The 17,704-nt window shown below is 43.0% G+C and overlaps 1 protein-coding gene across 6 annotated transcripts in view; it reads right to left on the bottom strand.

Annotated features, from left to right (window-relative positions):
- Positions 1 to 164: 164 nt before the first annotated feature.
- ep300b (EP300 lysine acetyltransferase b) overlaps positions 165 to 17,704 on the bottom strand; it is a 34,088-nt gene continuing 16,548 nt past the window's right edge. The window contains exons 15-30 of one of the 6 annotated variants that reach the window (XM_086066784.1): positions 17,445 to 17,693; positions 16,486 to 16,666; positions 15,477 to 15,628; positions 12,452 to 12,691; positions 12,282 to 12,370; positions 9,965 to 10,075; positions 9,607 to 9,663; positions 9,264 to 9,341; positions 8,971 to 9,038; positions 8,067 to 8,217; positions 7,003 to 7,263; positions 6,765 to 6,930; positions 6,012 to 6,179; positions 5,782 to 5,943; positions 5,390 to 5,671; positions 165 to 4,577 (exon numbers count right to left, since the gene is read on the bottom strand). In XM_086066784.1, the coding sequence (XP_085922910.1) occupies positions 1,455 to 4,577; positions 5,390 to 5,671; positions 5,782 to 5,943; positions 6,012 to 6,179; positions 6,765 to 6,930; positions 7,003 to 7,263; positions 8,067 to 8,217; positions 8,971 to 9,038; positions 9,264 to 9,341; positions 9,607 to 9,663; positions 9,965 to 10,075; positions 12,282 to 12,370; positions 12,452 to 12,691; positions 15,477 to 15,628; positions 16,486 to 16,666; positions 17,445 to 17,693 (5,538 nt within the window). In that variant the 3' untranslated portion in view covers positions 165 to 1,454. Of the gene's footprint in view, positions 4,578 to 5,389; positions 5,672 to 5,781; positions 5,944 to 6,011; positions 6,180 to 6,764; positions 6,931 to 7,002; positions 7,264 to 8,066; positions 8,218 to 8,970; positions 9,039 to 9,263; positions 9,342 to 9,606; positions 9,664 to 9,964; positions 10,076 to 12,281; positions 12,371 to 12,451; positions 12,692 to 15,476; positions 15,629 to 16,485; positions 16,667 to 17,444; positions 17,697 to 17,704 lie in introns of all 6 variants that reach the window. The other 5 variants (XM_086066787.1, XM_086066782.1, XM_086066786.1 and 2 more) reach the window with 5 other exon arrangements.

A 17,704-nucleotide genomic window follows, 5' to 3' on the forward strand; every position in this document is an offset into this window, starting at 1 on the left:
TTGCCAAGACTAAGATACATTTCATAACAGCATTTATTTTACTTCCGAAGAAGTGTCAGGTTAAAATTTGGTGTACAGTAGTGTCACCTGTCAGGTGGACTTAAATTTTACTTTTAGTAATCCTCACATCAACCAGTCTTTATAGTCATACACAACTACACCACTAATGTTCATTTTCATTTTATTATAAAAAAAAAAAAACAGTATTTGAGTCCACAGTTTTTCCTTTGTACAGTAAAAAATATTAAATAAACTCCCAAACTTCTTAGCAGAAAGATAGAGGATGGACTGTGGGGGAGAACAACTCTCCCCCTGGCAGAGGCAAGTGGGGAGGGGAGGGGGGAGTCCAAGGGAAGCAGCAACTGGGACGAGTCAGAAAGATGGAGAATGGCTGTTCATATCTCCGGCATTCTCCTCATTTCTGTGCAACACAGTTCATTTGGATCGATATTCTCCTTTGAATCCAAACAGGAGAAGAAAAAAAAAATACAAGGAGCCCATCACGCTCATGTTTCACATCCCAGCCGATGTACTTGAAAGGTTACAGGCACACAGGTATGCAGCCCCCCTCCCCAAGTCTCCCACGCTCCACGGCGAGTGTCTTTTAAGGAAGGAGTGCACACACATTCGAGGGAGGGGGCCTGCATGTTTGCGAGGGAACGACGCTCCCTTCCAGCATGGCGGACGTCCGTTACAGAAGCTGGCCGGGACATCACAACGGCAGACTGTTGACAACTGCAAGAAAACACTGACATCGGAATTTTTCCCGCACACATACGACTAAAGACGTGAAAAGTGAAACAAAAATATCCACTAACCCCATTCAATAACAAAAATAGATTTCTATAGGAACTGCAGCGCAGTCTCAAGGTAAAGAACGCCCCCAACCCAAAAAAAAGACAATAAATAAAGCAAAGCCAAACATAAGAAAGAAGATATGCATCATGTTTGGATTGACATTAATAATATTAATATCCGTTTCATTCTGTAAAAACAAAAAAACAGACTGAATGGCGGGGCAATAAAAAAAAAAAGTTATTTGCATTATTCCACCTCTTTAATTCTTGAATACTTAAAACATTTCTTTAAAAAAAAAGGCATTTCCCCCTTCACCCTTTCAAAAATATTACCTTTCACGCGCTGTATTCTGCAAGACGCGGGGACACAACCCCCTCCCCTTTGTCCACAATTGGCAAAAAAATATATTAAACAGCAATAACTTACAATTCTTTTATTCTAATTTATTTAATGACTGCTTGATTTATTGTTCATCTCCCATAGGAAGTTCAGTTCAATGCATCTTTATTGAAAACATTTTAAATAACATTATAAGTATAAAAAAGAAAAGAAAAGAAAGGCTAAGTAATAAGATAGTTAACACTGTCCTGGATGAGTGCAGTTTGTGCGAAGGATCCAAGCTCTTTAAGCTGGACATGACACATGAAGTGGAATTCCTACATGATGTCTAAAGGGTTATGATTGATGTTCTGGCCCAGTGGGTCCTGACTGTTGCCCCCCTGCCCATGGAGAGCCACCATCCCACCCAGCTGCGATAACATGGCACTCTGGTCCGAGCCAAATTGTTCCATCGAGTTCTGTTGTTGCTGCTGCTGCGACGAAGGCTGTGGCTGCGGGACCACCATACCTGGGTGGTGCTGGTTCAGGTGGGCCGGGTGGGGGGAGCCCGTCTGCATCTGGGGCGATATGTGATGAGGGGACGGCTGCGGCTGCATGCGCGGCGACGGGCTGGAGTGCGGCGGCTGCGATTGAGGTCTGGGTGAAGGCTGGGGGGAGCGCACCTGGTTGGCCAGGGAGGTGGGCAGTGTCTGGCCCTGCAGGTGAGGGTGGGGGGACTGGGCCATCTGGGGGGGCTGCTGGGGGCTCATGGGATTGCTGTGCTGCGCCGGAGAGCCCCCGGTGGCGAGATGTTGCTGCTGTTGCTGCAGCAGCCTCTGGTGGAAGGCCTGCTGAAGGAGGGCCTGAGAAGGCAGCGGGCCGTTTTGACCCGTCGGAGGGCCTTGGCCCGGCTGCGGGGGTCCCACACCACCCCCACCACCGGGCCCAGAATCACCCCCGGGCAGGCCCGCCATGGCGTTCTGCTGCTGCATCTGGAGGTGGTGCTGGTGCTGGAGCCTCTGCTGCAGCGCGGCCTGTTGCTGGGCCGAGCCCGGGTAACCCGGACCCTGCTGGCTTGGGGGCTGTTGAGGACCTCCTGGGGGGCCCTGTCCCACCGGGGGTGGCTGCATCCCAGGCTGGCCTATAAAACTCTGGCCCTGTGGGGGCTGCGGCTGCTGAAACTGACCGTGATTGACCCCCATTTGCTGCTGATGTTGTTGCTGCGACTGCTGCTGCTGCTGCTGCTGCAAATGTCGCCTCATGAGCAGCTCTCGAAATTGGGGACTGTTCAGATTGGCCATTTGGGGCCCCTGGCCCTGCAGGCCTCTTCCGGCAGCTTGTTGCTGCTGAAGAGCTGAAACTTGCTGCTGCTGTAAACCACCGAGAACTGGTCTCTGCTGCTGTTGCTGTTGCTGCTGAATTTGTTGCTGCTGCTGCTGCTGAATTTGTTGCTGCTGCTGCTGTTGAATTTGTTGTTGCTGCTGCTGTTGAATTTGTTGTTGCTGCTGCTGTTGAATTTGTTGTTGCTGCAGCTGTGTCATACCGGCAATGTTCGCCCCTCCCTGGCCCCCCATATGCATCCCCGACTGGCCCGCGTTCATGTTCACCTGTGGCCCCCCTCCGGCCATCACATTACCGCCAGCCCCTCCAGTGGGTCCGGGACCTCCCGGGCCCCCCTTGTACTTGGAGGCCCTCTGTTTGATAAAGGCGGCCATGAGTTGCGGGTTGGAGCGCAGGATGTTGAGGACTTGCTGCTGCTGAAGCGGCGAGCTGGGCGAGCGGAGAGTGCGTAAAAGGTCCTGCAGGGCAGCTTGGGTAATGTTGCCACCCGCGCCAGGTCCTGGGATCCCAGCGGATCCAGGTCCGGCACCTTGCTGCTGCTGCGGCTGTTGCGTCATATTCATCATGGCGGTATGGCTCTGACTTTGTTGCTGCTGCTGCTGCTGCTGCTGCTGCTGCATTTGTTGTTGTTGTTGTTGTTGTTGAGCGACCATCAGAACCTGATGACCCATCTGGTTCATCATGGCCTGCCTCTGCTGTGGTGGAATCCCCTGGCCTGTCCACTGCTGCTGAGGGTTTGGAAGTGCAGCGCCCATCCTCTGCTGTTGAAGTTGAACCTGAGGTGGGATCTGGCCCTGTGGAATGTTTGCTTGCTGTTGTTGTAAGATGGGCCCACCGGCACCAACCATCATCCCGGCCGGAGCGTTCTGCTGCTGCTGCTGCTGCTGCTGTTGCTCCATGTGGGCCCGAGCGGACTGCATCGCAGCTTGGTTTTGTGGCGCCATGCCCTGTGGTCCCACCATCTGTTGACCTTGGGCCTGTTGATGGTGGGGGTGAGGTGGCATCATGCCTGCTGCCGCTTGCCTCTGCAGCGCCATCTTCCTCTGCGCGTCGGCGACCCGCTGGATCTTCATGGCGATCTCGACGGCGGCCGGCGGAGGGCCGGATGGCTGCTGCTGCGGCGGAAGAGCGGGCTGGACTTGGGGCTGGTTGGGAGGTTGACCACCGATATTTGCCGCCATGATGGGGCAACCGGGTTGCTGCCGAGGCGGCGTGGCAGATCCGAGAACGGGTTTTCCTTGGGATTGGTGAAGCGGGGAGGAGCCGGGTGGCCCTCGGGCGTAGACGGGCATGTTGTTGGGGTGCTGGTGTAGTTGCTGATGGTTTGTTGCTGCTCCACTTTGCTGCTGCACCTGTGGGAGCATCTGGTGCTGATGCTGAGGCGAGCTCATCATGCCGCCAGTGCCGCCGCCACCTGGCATCTGCTGAAACTGGTGGTGAAGCTGTTGCTGCTGCGGAGGCATGCCGCCCACTTGAGGATTTGGTTGACTCCCGGGACCAGGACCCAATCCTTGTTGCGGGATCGGAGGCATGCTCGGAGTCGGCGTCTGAGGAGTTGGAGGTTGCGTTCCAACAGACGTGGGCGTGCTGGGCGCGGTGAGGCCGTTTGTGCCCGGTGACGGCAGCCCCATCACGGGCCCTCCGGGTTGACCCCCGGCGGGCTGCCCCACCCTCTGCATGCTGGCCATCCTTCGTCTCAACATCTGCGCCTGCTGGAGGCGGTGCTGGAGTTGCTGCTGCCGGAGCTTTTGCTTGATGTTGAGGCAGAAAGGCACGGGACATTTGTTCTCCTGGCAGTGTTTGGCATGGTAGCAGCACAGCGCGATGAGCTGCTTGCAAATGGGACAGCCGCCGTTGGTCTTGCGCTTACAGCTTTTGGTGTGCTGAACCACGCGCTTCATCTTCTGGCACGACGGCAGCGAGCAGTTGGCGTTGCGGCACTGGCAGGCGTGGACCAGCGACTGGATGCAGCGCTGGATGCTCAGGCGGCGAGAGTCTCCCGGACTCTGGGTGGATGCCGCCGCCTGGTTGTTGCTGTCGTCGTCCAGACCGAGTCCCAACTTGTCCATTTTGTGCTCGTGGCCTTTAATGTTATAGCAGGTGATGCACAAGTCGTAGTCCTGGAGGGGGAACGGGAAAAAGTATTTTGATTACCACCATTTCACAGGGAGAAATTAAACATCTTTACATCATATATTAGGGATGTAATACCAATTTTTTGTCAGACTAATACCAGTACGAGTGCTCAACTCTTGAGTAGTCACTGATACCCGCTAGTAGTTATGATACAGAATGCTTCCCCAAAATCAATGACGGATCATTAAAAAGAATAAATAAATAAAGAAGACCTACAACATATATTCCAACATTTTCCTTTAAAATTGCATGAAATTGATTGCAATTTTCTATTCTTCTAATTGATAATTTCTCGTTCTTGGTTGTAAAACGACCACAACAGGTTCCCCGATACTGGTATCGGCTACTGTTGTCAAACACAAGGCACATAAATTAAATTGGAATATTTAATTGATCGGGTTTACATGACCTGCTTGATAACAAATAATGTTTTTTTTCCCCCAATGCTGATTGAAAACAGAATGAATTACAAAGGGTAACAAATGTAACAAAGGGCAAACAAAAGACTTATTAAAAAAAAAATATGGCCACACTTAATTACAAATAAGGGGCCTCCTCCTCCTTTTTAGATTACATTACATTAAAACCAGAACCGTTTGTTGGAAGAACAGCCTATTCTATTTAAGTTTGCATTGTTGTATTGTTTTTCAAAATAAATAAAAACACTTGACAACATTTAACTAGGATATGCAAAGATGACATATTAAACATGCATACAAAGGTTTCCAGGCTGCTAATAGTTCAAGAAAAATAAGAAACAGAAACTCAATAAGATGCTCTCGGTCCCAATTCTCACCTCACAAACAGTGCAGTGGAAGCGCGTCTCCACATGATGTTTGCACTCGTTGCAAGTGTAGACAAACCGGTCCTGGCTCTGGTTATGGAGCTCCACCAACATACACATGGAACTCCACAAGGACCGCCTGAGAGAGCTGAACTCCAGATGTTTGTCCCTCGCCAGCGTCAGGAAGGCGTCACGGCCATCCATCAGGTCACATGCCATCAGGGGGTCAGGGTCAGTAATGGGGGGCAGCGAGTTGGCAGTAGGGCCCGCAATAAGCCGGATGACAAAGAAGACCTAATGATGAGACAGAACCAGATTGACATGGGAAAAAATATACAGAAGCCCAATTTTGACTGTCTTGAATTGGATAAGAGAAGAAATCAAATCAAATGAGAAGCGCAAACCTCTTTATGTTTCTCCATGGTGGCGTAAAGTTTCTGGGACAGGTCGTTGGACACGTTGGGCATTCCCGGCTTCTTCTTGTTGGCTCGGCTCATGCTGCTCTTGTTCTTGCTCGTCTTTTTATTGTTCTTCTTTTTGGCATTCTTGCTGTCTCCTTTTGTGGCCTAGGAACATTTCAAAGTGTCAATTTCCAGTTGCCTCGCGATGACTGCGTTATGTGAGCCACGCTTACATCAGTACTCTCGTTGCAGGTGCTGTTCTCCTCCCGCTTCCGCTCCTCTTCCTCCTGCTCCAGCTCCTTGATGCTCTCCTCCAGGACGTTGGGCCAGAAGTCTCCCTCGAAGTACGGCAGCTCCTTTGCACTGGTAAGGCGGTCCTCAGTTGCCTGTTTGAAGATATCCTGAGAAGAAATTGTTCAGCGCTTGTTAGATAAAAGTGTTTTAGTAAGTCTTTAAAGTGCAAACTATTGGAAAAATAATAATGAATAATATAGTCTTTTAAAGGGGAAGGTTTTATTTTGACGATATGTTTTATGCAGCCCCACTAGTCTAAATATCTGGCTGATATTGTGTTAGTGGAATATGAGTTAAGCAGCAAAATCCACCAGTTTTTATCCATCTTAGGGGGCGGCCATTTTGTCTCTTACTGTCGATTGAAGATGACATCAATGTCACTCAGGTGTCAGGTAACAACCAATCACAGCCCACCGGTTTTCTGAAGCTCAGCTGTGATTGGTTGGTACCTGAGACCTGAGCGACATTGATGGCATCTTTAGTCGACAGCAAGTGGCAAAATGGCCGCCCCCTGAGATGGATAAAAATGGCTGGATTTTGCTGCATAACTCATATTCCACAAATGTAATATTAATCAGAATGTCATGTTTAGACTAGTGAGGTCACATATAACATATTATTGTCAAGAAATGTTTACGGTTGACTTCTTTTTTGCTATCAGAGATTTTCACCTGTAAAAGTCTGAGTATTACCTTGTAGTCATGAACTATGCGCTCAGACACCGCCTTGTCCAGCATCCTCTTGTACCACTCTTGCAGCCTTTTAGGCTTGGGGATCTTCTGGTCCGGTGGGTGACAATGGAAGATGTAATCATCACCCTCACTTGGAGGACACGCCCAGATATGACCTGTTGTATACCTGAAGCAGGACGAGACATTTTAATTGAATTCTCCCAGTGAAATCATCATCTGCTGTCTAAGCTCGACTTACCCGATTCTCTTTGCATATTCCAGGTAACCGAGCAAGATCTCATGATAGACAGCGGTCCTGAGGTATCGAGGTTTAAAGAAGTGAACGCTGTCCAGGTAAGAGATATACACTCGTCTCTGGTTGGGAGGAGGGCAGTCAGAGCCGTACTCTTGAACGTGCATTCCAAAAAAACACACATCTGCTCCATCGACGTCCTCAAATGCAAATAAGGCTTTCATCCTGTATGGGAAAGACTCGGACATCTCGCCACTGTCCACAAACCTGGTAAATCAAAATGGAAAATGCCAAGATGAGCAAAATCGTCAAACAGAAGTCAACCACGTTATTATTTTAGCTGAATCAATAAATCAATATTGTGATCTGGTGTGAATCATGTCTAATCATTCAGTCCACAAACTCCCCAATCAATCCAAATTCAATTAGATAAAACTTGTTTCCAGCTGATGACTTTTCATTCCTTTTCCCTCACACGACTCTCGATGGGACCGTATGGACTATCAAGATGGGTTTCTAGTCTCTATAGGAAAAAAGGTCTCATAATTAACAAACAAATGCACAAATAAAAAACACACCTCTCAGTACCAAGATTCCATCGCTTAGGGGATGTCGTTGATATTTGTCAACTGTGGGGATGCGAAGCCCTTTGAGACTCTTGTGTGATTAAGGGCTTTATAAATACATTTGACTTGACTTGACTTAAACATCTTATGAGACCTTCCTGGTCTCATATCTTTTCAACTTCATTCCCATTTAAACACACATCAACCTTTATGAGTTTCATCCACGTCCCACTCAGTTACTTCTGGTGTGCCCCAAAGCTCTCTCCTGGGCCCCCTAGTTTTCAATATTTGCCTCCTCTCGCTTTGCACCATTTTCCGAAAACTCACCTTTTTGAGATTGCCTACTTACTGTAACTGCACGGAGTTATTTTCACCATGGCTATTAATAGTTTTTAATTCTAATTTGCTTATCTGTTTTGCGAAATGTACTCGAGTGCTTCAAATTTGAATGCATCGTCATTATTATTATTTCCCCACAACACAATTGCTAAAGTTTAAACCTACCTGGACTTCATGCCTGGTTTGACCTCAACCACCTTGTCGGAGACATGGACCACACGGATGGTGACCTCGCCAGCCTCAAGGTGGTTCTGCCGTTTGATGTAGTCATTCACTCGCGACTCCAAATAGCTCCCCAGCTTGGTCTGAGGAAGCCCTGGCAAACAATGGCAATCATTTTAATTCAGGTCATGGTAAACAAAACTCAAAACCTTGACTTTAATGACTGATTCCAGGTCAGATTATCTAGAGCAGTAGTTCTCAACCTTTTTTCAGTGATGTACCCCTTCTGAAAAAAAATTTCAGCCAAGCACCCCCAAACCACTGAAATAAAATAAAACAAAAAAACAGAGTGCAGTGCCATCATTGTTTGATTTATTAAACTTTGGAACTTAATTTCTACAGTTGTCTCTCGAACTATTTGGAAATCAAAAGACTAAAAAAAAAAAAGGGGAAAAAAACGAAAGAAAAGGAAATCATTAACTAAAAATAACAATTTGCGCACATAAAAATGATCGTCATTAAGTGTCCTCCTTCAGGATCAAAGTAAAGATCTGTTCTCAAAAATAAATATTTTATTTTAAACCAAATTTTCAAATGATTGACAGGTCCTAGATCCATCTAGATCCTAGATGGCATACGACAGTTTGAGTTGAACCATTCTGGTTTGAGGAGATAGGGTTTTTAGGACAATCAAATTAAATAGCCTACTGAATATACATTTTATTTGATTAACTTAGAATTTCCTGAAAAATTTACATAACGTAATCATTATTTTTAAAGGATTTTTGCAATGGATGAAGCCTTTTAAATTTATTTTAAAATCTTGCGTACCCCCAGAGTGATTTCACGTACCCCCAATTTGAGAACCACTGATCTAGAGCGTTGTAATACATCACATCAAACTTACTTTTAGCTGCATATTTGTTCTCTTTCCGTGTCTTATTTGCCATCTTAAGACAGTTGTCACAGACAAAGCTGTATTTAGGGAGAAAGAAAGAGAAAAAAACTTTATGAATCATCTTAAAAAAGTGTGTTCTGCAAATTTAACGTGTATGCGTGTACATGTACAATGAAACGTCTTAGAATGTGTCTAAAATTCAAGGGTTCGAGTTGTATTTAGAAACTTAAAAATACATAAACTAATTTGCATAATTCTAAAGCCGACTATTATAATTCTTCACATAAATAATGCCTGCTCACCCCGAAGGCCAAATGGTTTCGTGATGCAGGACACAGATCTGGTGCATTTTACGACCGCAGTCGGTACATTCCACAAGCCTGAGCGAACAGGAAAAAGCAGAAATAAGATGGGAGGACAATAGACCATCAGATAGGAGCGAGACAGAAATTCCTCCTTATGCCCCTAGCTACGACATTTCTGAATAATTCTACACAAACAAAACAAAACATCCAGTCTTGTGAGTTGCATTATTGCTTTCATGAATTAAAAAGAGCATAATTTAGAAGAATTTTCAATGATGACAGGTCTATAACTGGTAGCTCATGATCACGACAGCTGCAAATTTGCAGCTTGCAGACTTACAACTCAGGGTCAAGAGTGTCATTCTTCTTTCGCTGGAATTGGTCTTTGTTGATGGACCTGTCAGAGAGACCAGGAAACCGCATTAAGCATCATCCTGTGCCTTTGGAAATTCAGTTCTAACATTCAACAAGGTCACAAAATACATGACAATAGATAACAGGGTTCCCTGTTGTGTGGCCAGGTCAAATATAGACGGCGAAAGTGTATGAAAATTACATTATTTTTAAACAATTGAGCGTTCCAATGAATAATACTTTATATCTGATGCAGCCATGGTCTTCACGAAAGCATCTAAACCAGATCAGAGCGTTGAGGCTGATCTGTTAAAGTTACTTAGAAATTGAGGAGAGAAACTCACGTCTGAGGCTGGGAGGGGTCATCGCCCAGGGAGACGCACTCGCCCTGGATTTCGTTGAAACACTTCTCACAGAAGTGGTACCTGTCAGCAAGAAGCCCATATTTTGGTGAACTACACCGTTGGCCATCAGCACAGCCAATCACAGAGAGGGCACGGAGAAGCAGCCGCCAATCAGGGCAGGGCAGGGCAGGGCAGGCGTACACACAGGAGGAGGCAGAGGGCAAGGAAGGTCGTCGCCAGCAGCCAATCGTGATGCAGAAGTGTTGTGTGGGCAGGTGTTTTGATTTTGAGCGTAAATTTCGGAGTGGATGATTGGTCACACCAAAGCAGGCCAATGCAGACATCACAAGCGTTAAAAAAAAGGGAGGGAGAGAAGGGGAGGGAGGGAGTTCAAAATGAATATTAAAAAAAGCGTGAAATAAATCGTTACAGATCAGACAGGGACAATGGAGGTATTTGGGGTGGGGGGGGGGGACGCCAACCAACAGAGGACAGAGAGCCAAGGCAAAGCAAAGATTAGCGCCATCAGACGTTCAGTGGTAATCAACAACATTACAGCAACATGATAGACCACGAGGAGTTATGGAGGAGGACAGAGCTCAATCTCCAAAACATGAGGGTGGATGAGGAGAAATATTATGGTTGAGCGACAAAAAGACCCATCATCCGTTCAATTTATTTATAAAGTGGGAACCCTCCCTCGGATGGTGAGCAAGGTTACCGCCCCACTCCTTCAAGTAGTGGACATGGAAACTCCCACAAAGGGAAATGCAACAACTAAGCCCAATTAGTAACCAACAAGTCAGGAGCCCACTTTATGAATGACAACACAATAAAGATGTAAATGGTGAGGTGTGGAGATGGATATGATGGCAGGGTGATATTTGAAGCCAAATTAAAACTCATTTGGGATTGTACCACATAAATGATACTAAAGCGCAGGAAATATTATTAGTGAGTAAAATATAAAAATAATTTGAGCCGAATTTACTGGCTGGACCGTTGTGGCCAGCGTTTTATAATTCCATTTAGGGCTGGACGATTATGGGGAAAATAATAATCACGACTATTTTGATCGCGAATAACAATAATTCATAGATTTTATAACCTAATATGTTTTCAACTACTGTACTAAAACTCAACTACTCAAAACTATGATTATAGCCTTTTCCCTATTCATCCCTTCACATTGAACCCTTTATTTTTTAACACTATTCTTTTCATCAAGTATAACATAGCCTTATAAATGTATGAAATTCAAGCCTGTTGCATTTTCATTCTTCATTTTCAAACTTAAGCATTACATGACCCGCTTTATTATATTTATTTTATCATATGTTATTTTTACAAGTCTGGGGACTTAGTGGGCTAACCTGGGACCTCAGGGATTGTACTTTGTGCTATGTCATGTGGAAATATGTTTTGGTATGACTAAAAAAAGAAACCAAAAAAAACAACAAAATCATTGTATATGCTGTATTTGCATCCTTGAATTTTGAGGAAAAGAAAATTCTGTGAATCCTTAAACTCAGCCTTAAATATGACTTAAAAGGATAACGAGAAATTAAATTAGTAAAAACTCAAATAAAAATACTGTATACTGTACTAAAATAGCAAGTGAAAACAAATACTGCGTGTCCCGGTACGTTTTGGCCTCCTGGTGGCAGTGTGGTGCCGTGCATCCATGGTGTACACGCTTACAATAAGAACAGCAGAAAGTTGTGATTGAATTCAATTAAAATAAGTAACTCGTTTTTCATAAACTAGGAATAATTTGTGCTTTTGAGTACCTGTGGCTATGTGTTTCCACAGCATTTGTGTGTGAATATTAGTTATTGAAGGATTATTACTCCCGAAGTTGATGCTAACTTCCTGTTAGCACTTGAATGTGATCCGCCATTTTCTTTAGCATTATTGCTAGGCTAGCGATGCTTTAAAATGAAACGTGTTTTGTATTTAAGTATACACTGTATGTAATTCTCCTTGTCATGTGTTTAGTTTTATAGTTAACTACAACTGGACTGTCATTAAACAGCTTAAAGAACACTTAGGGACGGCAGAATCACACATTCACTCCGGGCTAGCTACAAGCTACATGGTGCATTCAGTGTCCTTTCACAACGTAGGGAACTTGGAAGACGCGCCGCGGCATTCTGCACATTAATCGATTTTTATTTTATCATTACGTTATAAAGATCGAGAGAAGCAAAAAACGAAATCACGATAGAATTTCGATTAATCGTCCAGCCCTAAATTTTCCATTGTCAAATTATTATTTAAATGTGTGCTTGTACTTCAATGAGCAGACAGCGTTTACCTGTTCTGGTAGCTAAAATAAGCAGCATCACGCTGGATGGTGCATAATTGTTTTCCATAGCAGCATAGAGTTTGGGGGGAAAACTCAAACTGCAATGAGAAAGACATATATATTTTTTTAAAGGTCATTAAAAAACATTTTTGCTGATTTTCTTGATTATGTTTCCTCACCTTCCTTCCACAGCAATATCCCAAGCCCTGCATGACAGGATCAATCTCCGTCTCAAACACCTCAGCCAGCTTGGAGCAATACTTGTAGACGCGGGACGTCTTGCGATTGTACAGCCAGGCGTTGTTGAACATCAGCCAGATATCCTCCACATACTGCCACGGCTCTTGGTACTGCCCCGTGTCCAGTTTCCGCTTGATGGTCGACAGGTCCATGGGGTTCTTCACGATATCAAAGTAGTCCTGGTTCGGAAAAGGCGTCGTCCGGGTTCAAACATCAGGTCGAGGTATGAGGCGTAGAGATTGAGGAGGTGGAAAGGAGGGTGATGAGAGAGCGTGTCCAAGAGGCCAAGATGAGGGAGATGGGGGATCAAGAGCGCCATCGTCAGCGAAGTCAGGCATTGCAGTTGGACCAGAGTGGGGAGAGAAGAGGGTGCAGGGGGACAATGTTGTTGAGCACTGCAGAAAAGAGGGTTTGTGTGCAAACAGAGAGACATGACAACTTGGGCCCTCGAGCTCTTCGCTTTGCACCCTGGCGTATAAATTTAAGTCCGGCAGCTATGAGTCTGCAACTGCTCATACATACTGTAGAACAAATTTTTTTTTGTCATGCATTACTCGCAAAAAGCCGGAATTGGGGTTGGGGGGGGGGGGGTATTATGTTCAATTAAAAGTTTCACAAGTTTGACAAATTAACTTTCCGCGCATTTTAGGTTCATTCTGAGATTTCAAGCGAAAGCAGAATATGTATGCCAAACTTTACTAAACTAGTGTATATATTTTAGTGCTGTCAAAGTTAAAGCGTTTAATCACAAAAAATGATCGCATTAATCATGAATTAACGCGGATTAATCGCACTATTAATTTTGACCATTGATTATCCTTTAGCGTGACAGCGGATGGCTACGTTTAAGGTAGCACAGGTTGTGTATGAGCAATAAACATAATTCCATGCATTAAAGTAAAGCATTTAACAAATGTTTGCGTATCACATTTAGAATATTTGTTCATGTCAAACCATCGGGGTCATTTTTTTCCATTTTTAATTATGCAAGTAAATAACTGATTAGAAAAAGAGGAGGATGAGCGTGTGCAGTGGGTCAAAAAATGTGAAAGAGTCCTCATAACATTGAATGTCAAAAGAATTAACACATAACCGGTGCTCTTTAAATTTGGCGGGGAATTTTTTTTTGATAAAAAAGCCTTTTTTTATTAGGCGATTAATCGTGATTAATCAGAATTCTAAGATGTGATTAATCTGATAAAAAATTTTAATTGTTTGACAGCTTTAATATTTTTGCAACTCAAACCTGCATTATGATCATCCTCTAAATGATTTGAATAAAAAAAAAAAGTATCTGGCTCAAAGCCCAAGCAGCTTAAGTTAACGGGGTGCAAAACTAAGAACTGAACCAGGCAAACGGCAAAAAGCAGACAAAGCTTTACGTTTTTAGCAACATGGTGGTTGGCATTAACAGCGCCAGCAGCATGAGATCAACTCAGCAACTGGAACACATACGTTTTCGAGCCGTTTCTGACCCTGTCAAATCGTTTGGAATACAGATTTTGTTATTGTAGGAGATTTAACCTAATTATTAGAAGGGGTGTGAGTCTCTAAATGCCGGGTCATTGTGTTACCATGGCAACATTAGTTCAGAGAAATATCATGATTTCTCTCTGTGGAACAACTCGCGTGACTGAACAATTAACCTGCAGTTCTATTTTTATTTATAGAATATAATGAATGCCATAATACCAAATGTATTTTTTTGTCATATTTATAGCAAGCTAACTCATGAGAGGCAGTTTAAAAGGGTCTGTTAATGTCAGCCAGTCGTGCCTGTTAATGAATACTAATTCATTCACTGCCATTGACGGCTATAGACGTCAAAAATTAATTTGAACTATTTCTATTAGTTTCACATTTTTTTCCACTTTTGTTAACTAGAGTATGAAAACCTAGAAAAAAATGTATTGTACATTTAGAACAGATATAAAATTATACTAGTGAATTCATGTGATTAATTACAATTAAACATTTTAATCACCTGATGCCCGTAATAAAAAGAAAAAAGAAAGAAATTATTATTAAAAAATTATGGGCGTCAGACGATATATATTTTTTAATTGTAATTAATCGCATGACTTCAATAGTTAACTCACGATTAATCCCAAATTGTATATCTGCCCCCCCCCTAGGTTTTCATACTCTTGTTAACAAAAGTGGGAAAATTTTCAAACTAATAGCAATAGTTCAAATGAATTTTTGACGTCTATATCCGTCAATGGCAGTGAATGAGTTAATCACTTTCACGTGAAACAATGTCTAGCAAGACAGGCACACACGCACACACAATGTACTCAATATGATCACTTACTGCCCCGCTTCTACACACTGCCTACTAACACACCGCTACTGGTGAGGAACTGAACTAGAAAGCAAGCGAATGACGACACACATGATTCACAAAGGGCTATATAAAAAATAATTTCAAAAAGACTTAAAAATGGGAAATGATTCAATGTTATAAACAAAAGCAATTGGCTTATGAACGTTAAAAAACTGTTCCCTAGCCATAAATATGATCCACATACTTTGACATCAATTTATGTGTTATGAAAGATTAACACAATTTACTAAGGGTTTTTGGAGCTCAGAACATATTATATTGTATTACTTGTGTGTGCCTAAAAACTAATAACAACTAATACTTTGGAATGTAACAGTGTTCATCACCTTGTAATCAATGAAATGTTCATAAGAGTAATTGCTTTGATTTATTTACATGATGTAGATGTTTGAACAAAGAGACAGCAACACACATCTAAATCTCATTTCCCTAATTTTTGACATGCAACAAAAAAAGAAAAATAAAGGACGATTATGCCAATAAAACACATTTCAAATACTCAAAGATGAAGGGATGATAGAACGTTTGAAAGATGAATATGACAACAAACAAACAAACAAAAAAAACGACATTTTTAGAGGAGTTGAAGCAAAATGGCAGCCAGTGCAGTCCCTTACCAGGTTAGTTTTGTTACTAGTTCGAATACGTACGGGTATTCCCAGTAACTGGGGGTCCACCGGCTGACGGAAGGGGAGGGACTCGGGGTCCTGCCGGTACAAAGCCTCCAAGGTGGGCATCAGTGCCTGACGAAGCTCCTCTGGCTTAAAGACTGGGCCAAAAGATAACGAGAACAACAAATAGCACAAAGGAGGCAGGAAAGAAAAATTAATTGCGGGAACACATTGTTCCGATAAGAAAAATGCTGGCTAAAAGGATAAATGCCTCTGCTGACAAGTGAACATTCCCATAACTCATCCATACAGGCAAGAAAATCTCACCATCTCCCAATTTGATTGAATTCTATTATGATTCTGAGAGTTGAAATTCTATTATTGATGGAGCTCTATGTATCTAGAGTTGATGCAATTTTTCTAAAATTTTATTTTATATTTGTAATACCTACATTTAGAGCTATTAAATGTCACCATTTTATACTAAAACAAAATAGATATGTGAACGTAATCAACAAACATGTTCCAATTATGCGTTTTCAAATAAATGTCATCATCATAACAGTGGACCCCGCATACTAGCAGTTCGGTATCTGTGGATTTACACATTTTATTTATTTATTTTTCCTCCACATTTTGCCCGTTTTTTGTGGGGTAACACATTGAATGTTTATCAGCGTTTAAGACTCTTTTTTATTTTTTTACTTTTACATATCAAAACATTATGCGATTTGCCCAAATTAATTATTCACCCTTCTGATTATTAACTCATATGGATTGTTATGTTGGTGCAGTATTTTTTCATATGTCATTATGGCTTGTTTCTAAAGATTTGCTCCTTTGGTAATGAACTGCAAGTAATTCCACAGGATTCCCAAGACCCAACAGCGGCTATATCTACATCACGATGCATCTTCAAATTAATTGTTTCTCCCACAATAGCTACTTCATGTTATGCAATTAATAGTTGCTGTCAGCAGAGTGAAAAAAATAAAAATGTGGAGTGCAAACGTACTTTTCTTCTTGCTTTGAGTGCTGGCTGGGGAGCCTGCTGACACCTCGTCTTGCTCTTTGGGTTCTTTTTTCACCTCTGGCTTCTTGTCTTCCCCAGTTTCCACCGACGAAGACGCAGAGGATGAAGATGTATCCATGGCCTCTGCTTTACACCCATCTTCTGATAAATTCTCTTTCTTTACCTAGGGATAAAAACATGATTTATTCTTCTCAGGAAGAAAGTGATGAAAAATGCATGCCACTACATTTGACTAAAAATAAAGTCACAGGGAACATTTTAGGGCTGCACGATACATATTGCATAGACGTGCCATAACTTCATATGGAATTGGATGCTTTTATCTAACTTTGACCAATCAGATGCAACCTTAAATGCACATTATCATCCAATAGGAGGATAGTATCTCGGGGCATTACTACTAACACACACACCAAAAAAAGTTCAATACGAGTATGTTACGACTGGTTACTTTTCAACATGAAAAAAAGAGAGGCAGGCTCTGCGCCGCCGTGCAGAATTTCACAAGTTACTTCATGTTAAAGATTAGATAGCTCTTAATATGAAAAGAAAAATGCACTGAGCTGTCACCAATGTCTTACAAATGCAATGATGCCATCTAGTGGCAGACAAATGACCTCAACACAAATCAATCACACTCATTTTTTACAGTACAGTAAATCTTTTTAAATTTAACTCAAGGACTAAAAGATGCAGCCATATTTCCATTCGTTTAACATTTGTTTCCACTTTTATGTTAACATCAGTATGAAAGCTTATTGAAAAAAATTGTACACTTAGAAGAGCTATAAAATTTGCGATTGTGAGTTAACTGCGATTAATTACGATAAAAAAATGTAATCGCCTGACACCCCTACAAAAAATTATTTCATTGCATGTTGTTCTAAAATTGTGCAGCCCAAGAACAATTATTATGTTAAAGGCTTCTGTGGCATTCTTACCTCAACCTTCTCCTCCGCTTTTTCGTCAGGCTCAACTTTGCCCGTTTTCCCCATAGACTTGCCGTCTCCTTGGGTTTCGTCTCCTTCTTCCTCTTCTTCCTCCTGTTTTTTCACTTCCATTTTCATATCCTCTTGGATGGGAGCGGAACCTTCCTGTGGGGCAAACTGGGAACTTGGATCAGTACTGCTGCTGACTGAGGCTGGCGAAGACACCTGACCATCCGTTGTTACAGGCAGCTTCGGAGACAGCTGCTAGAATA

Source organism: Leptonotus elevatus, chromosome 1 (genome assembly GCF_054856555.1).
Source record: "Leptonotus elevatus isolate MCC_2025b chromosome 1, RoL_Lele_1.0, whole genome shotgun sequence".
Classification (NCBI taxonomy): Eukaryota; Metazoa; Chordata; class Actinopteri; order Syngnathiformes; family Syngnathidae; genus Leptonotus; species Leptonotus elevatus.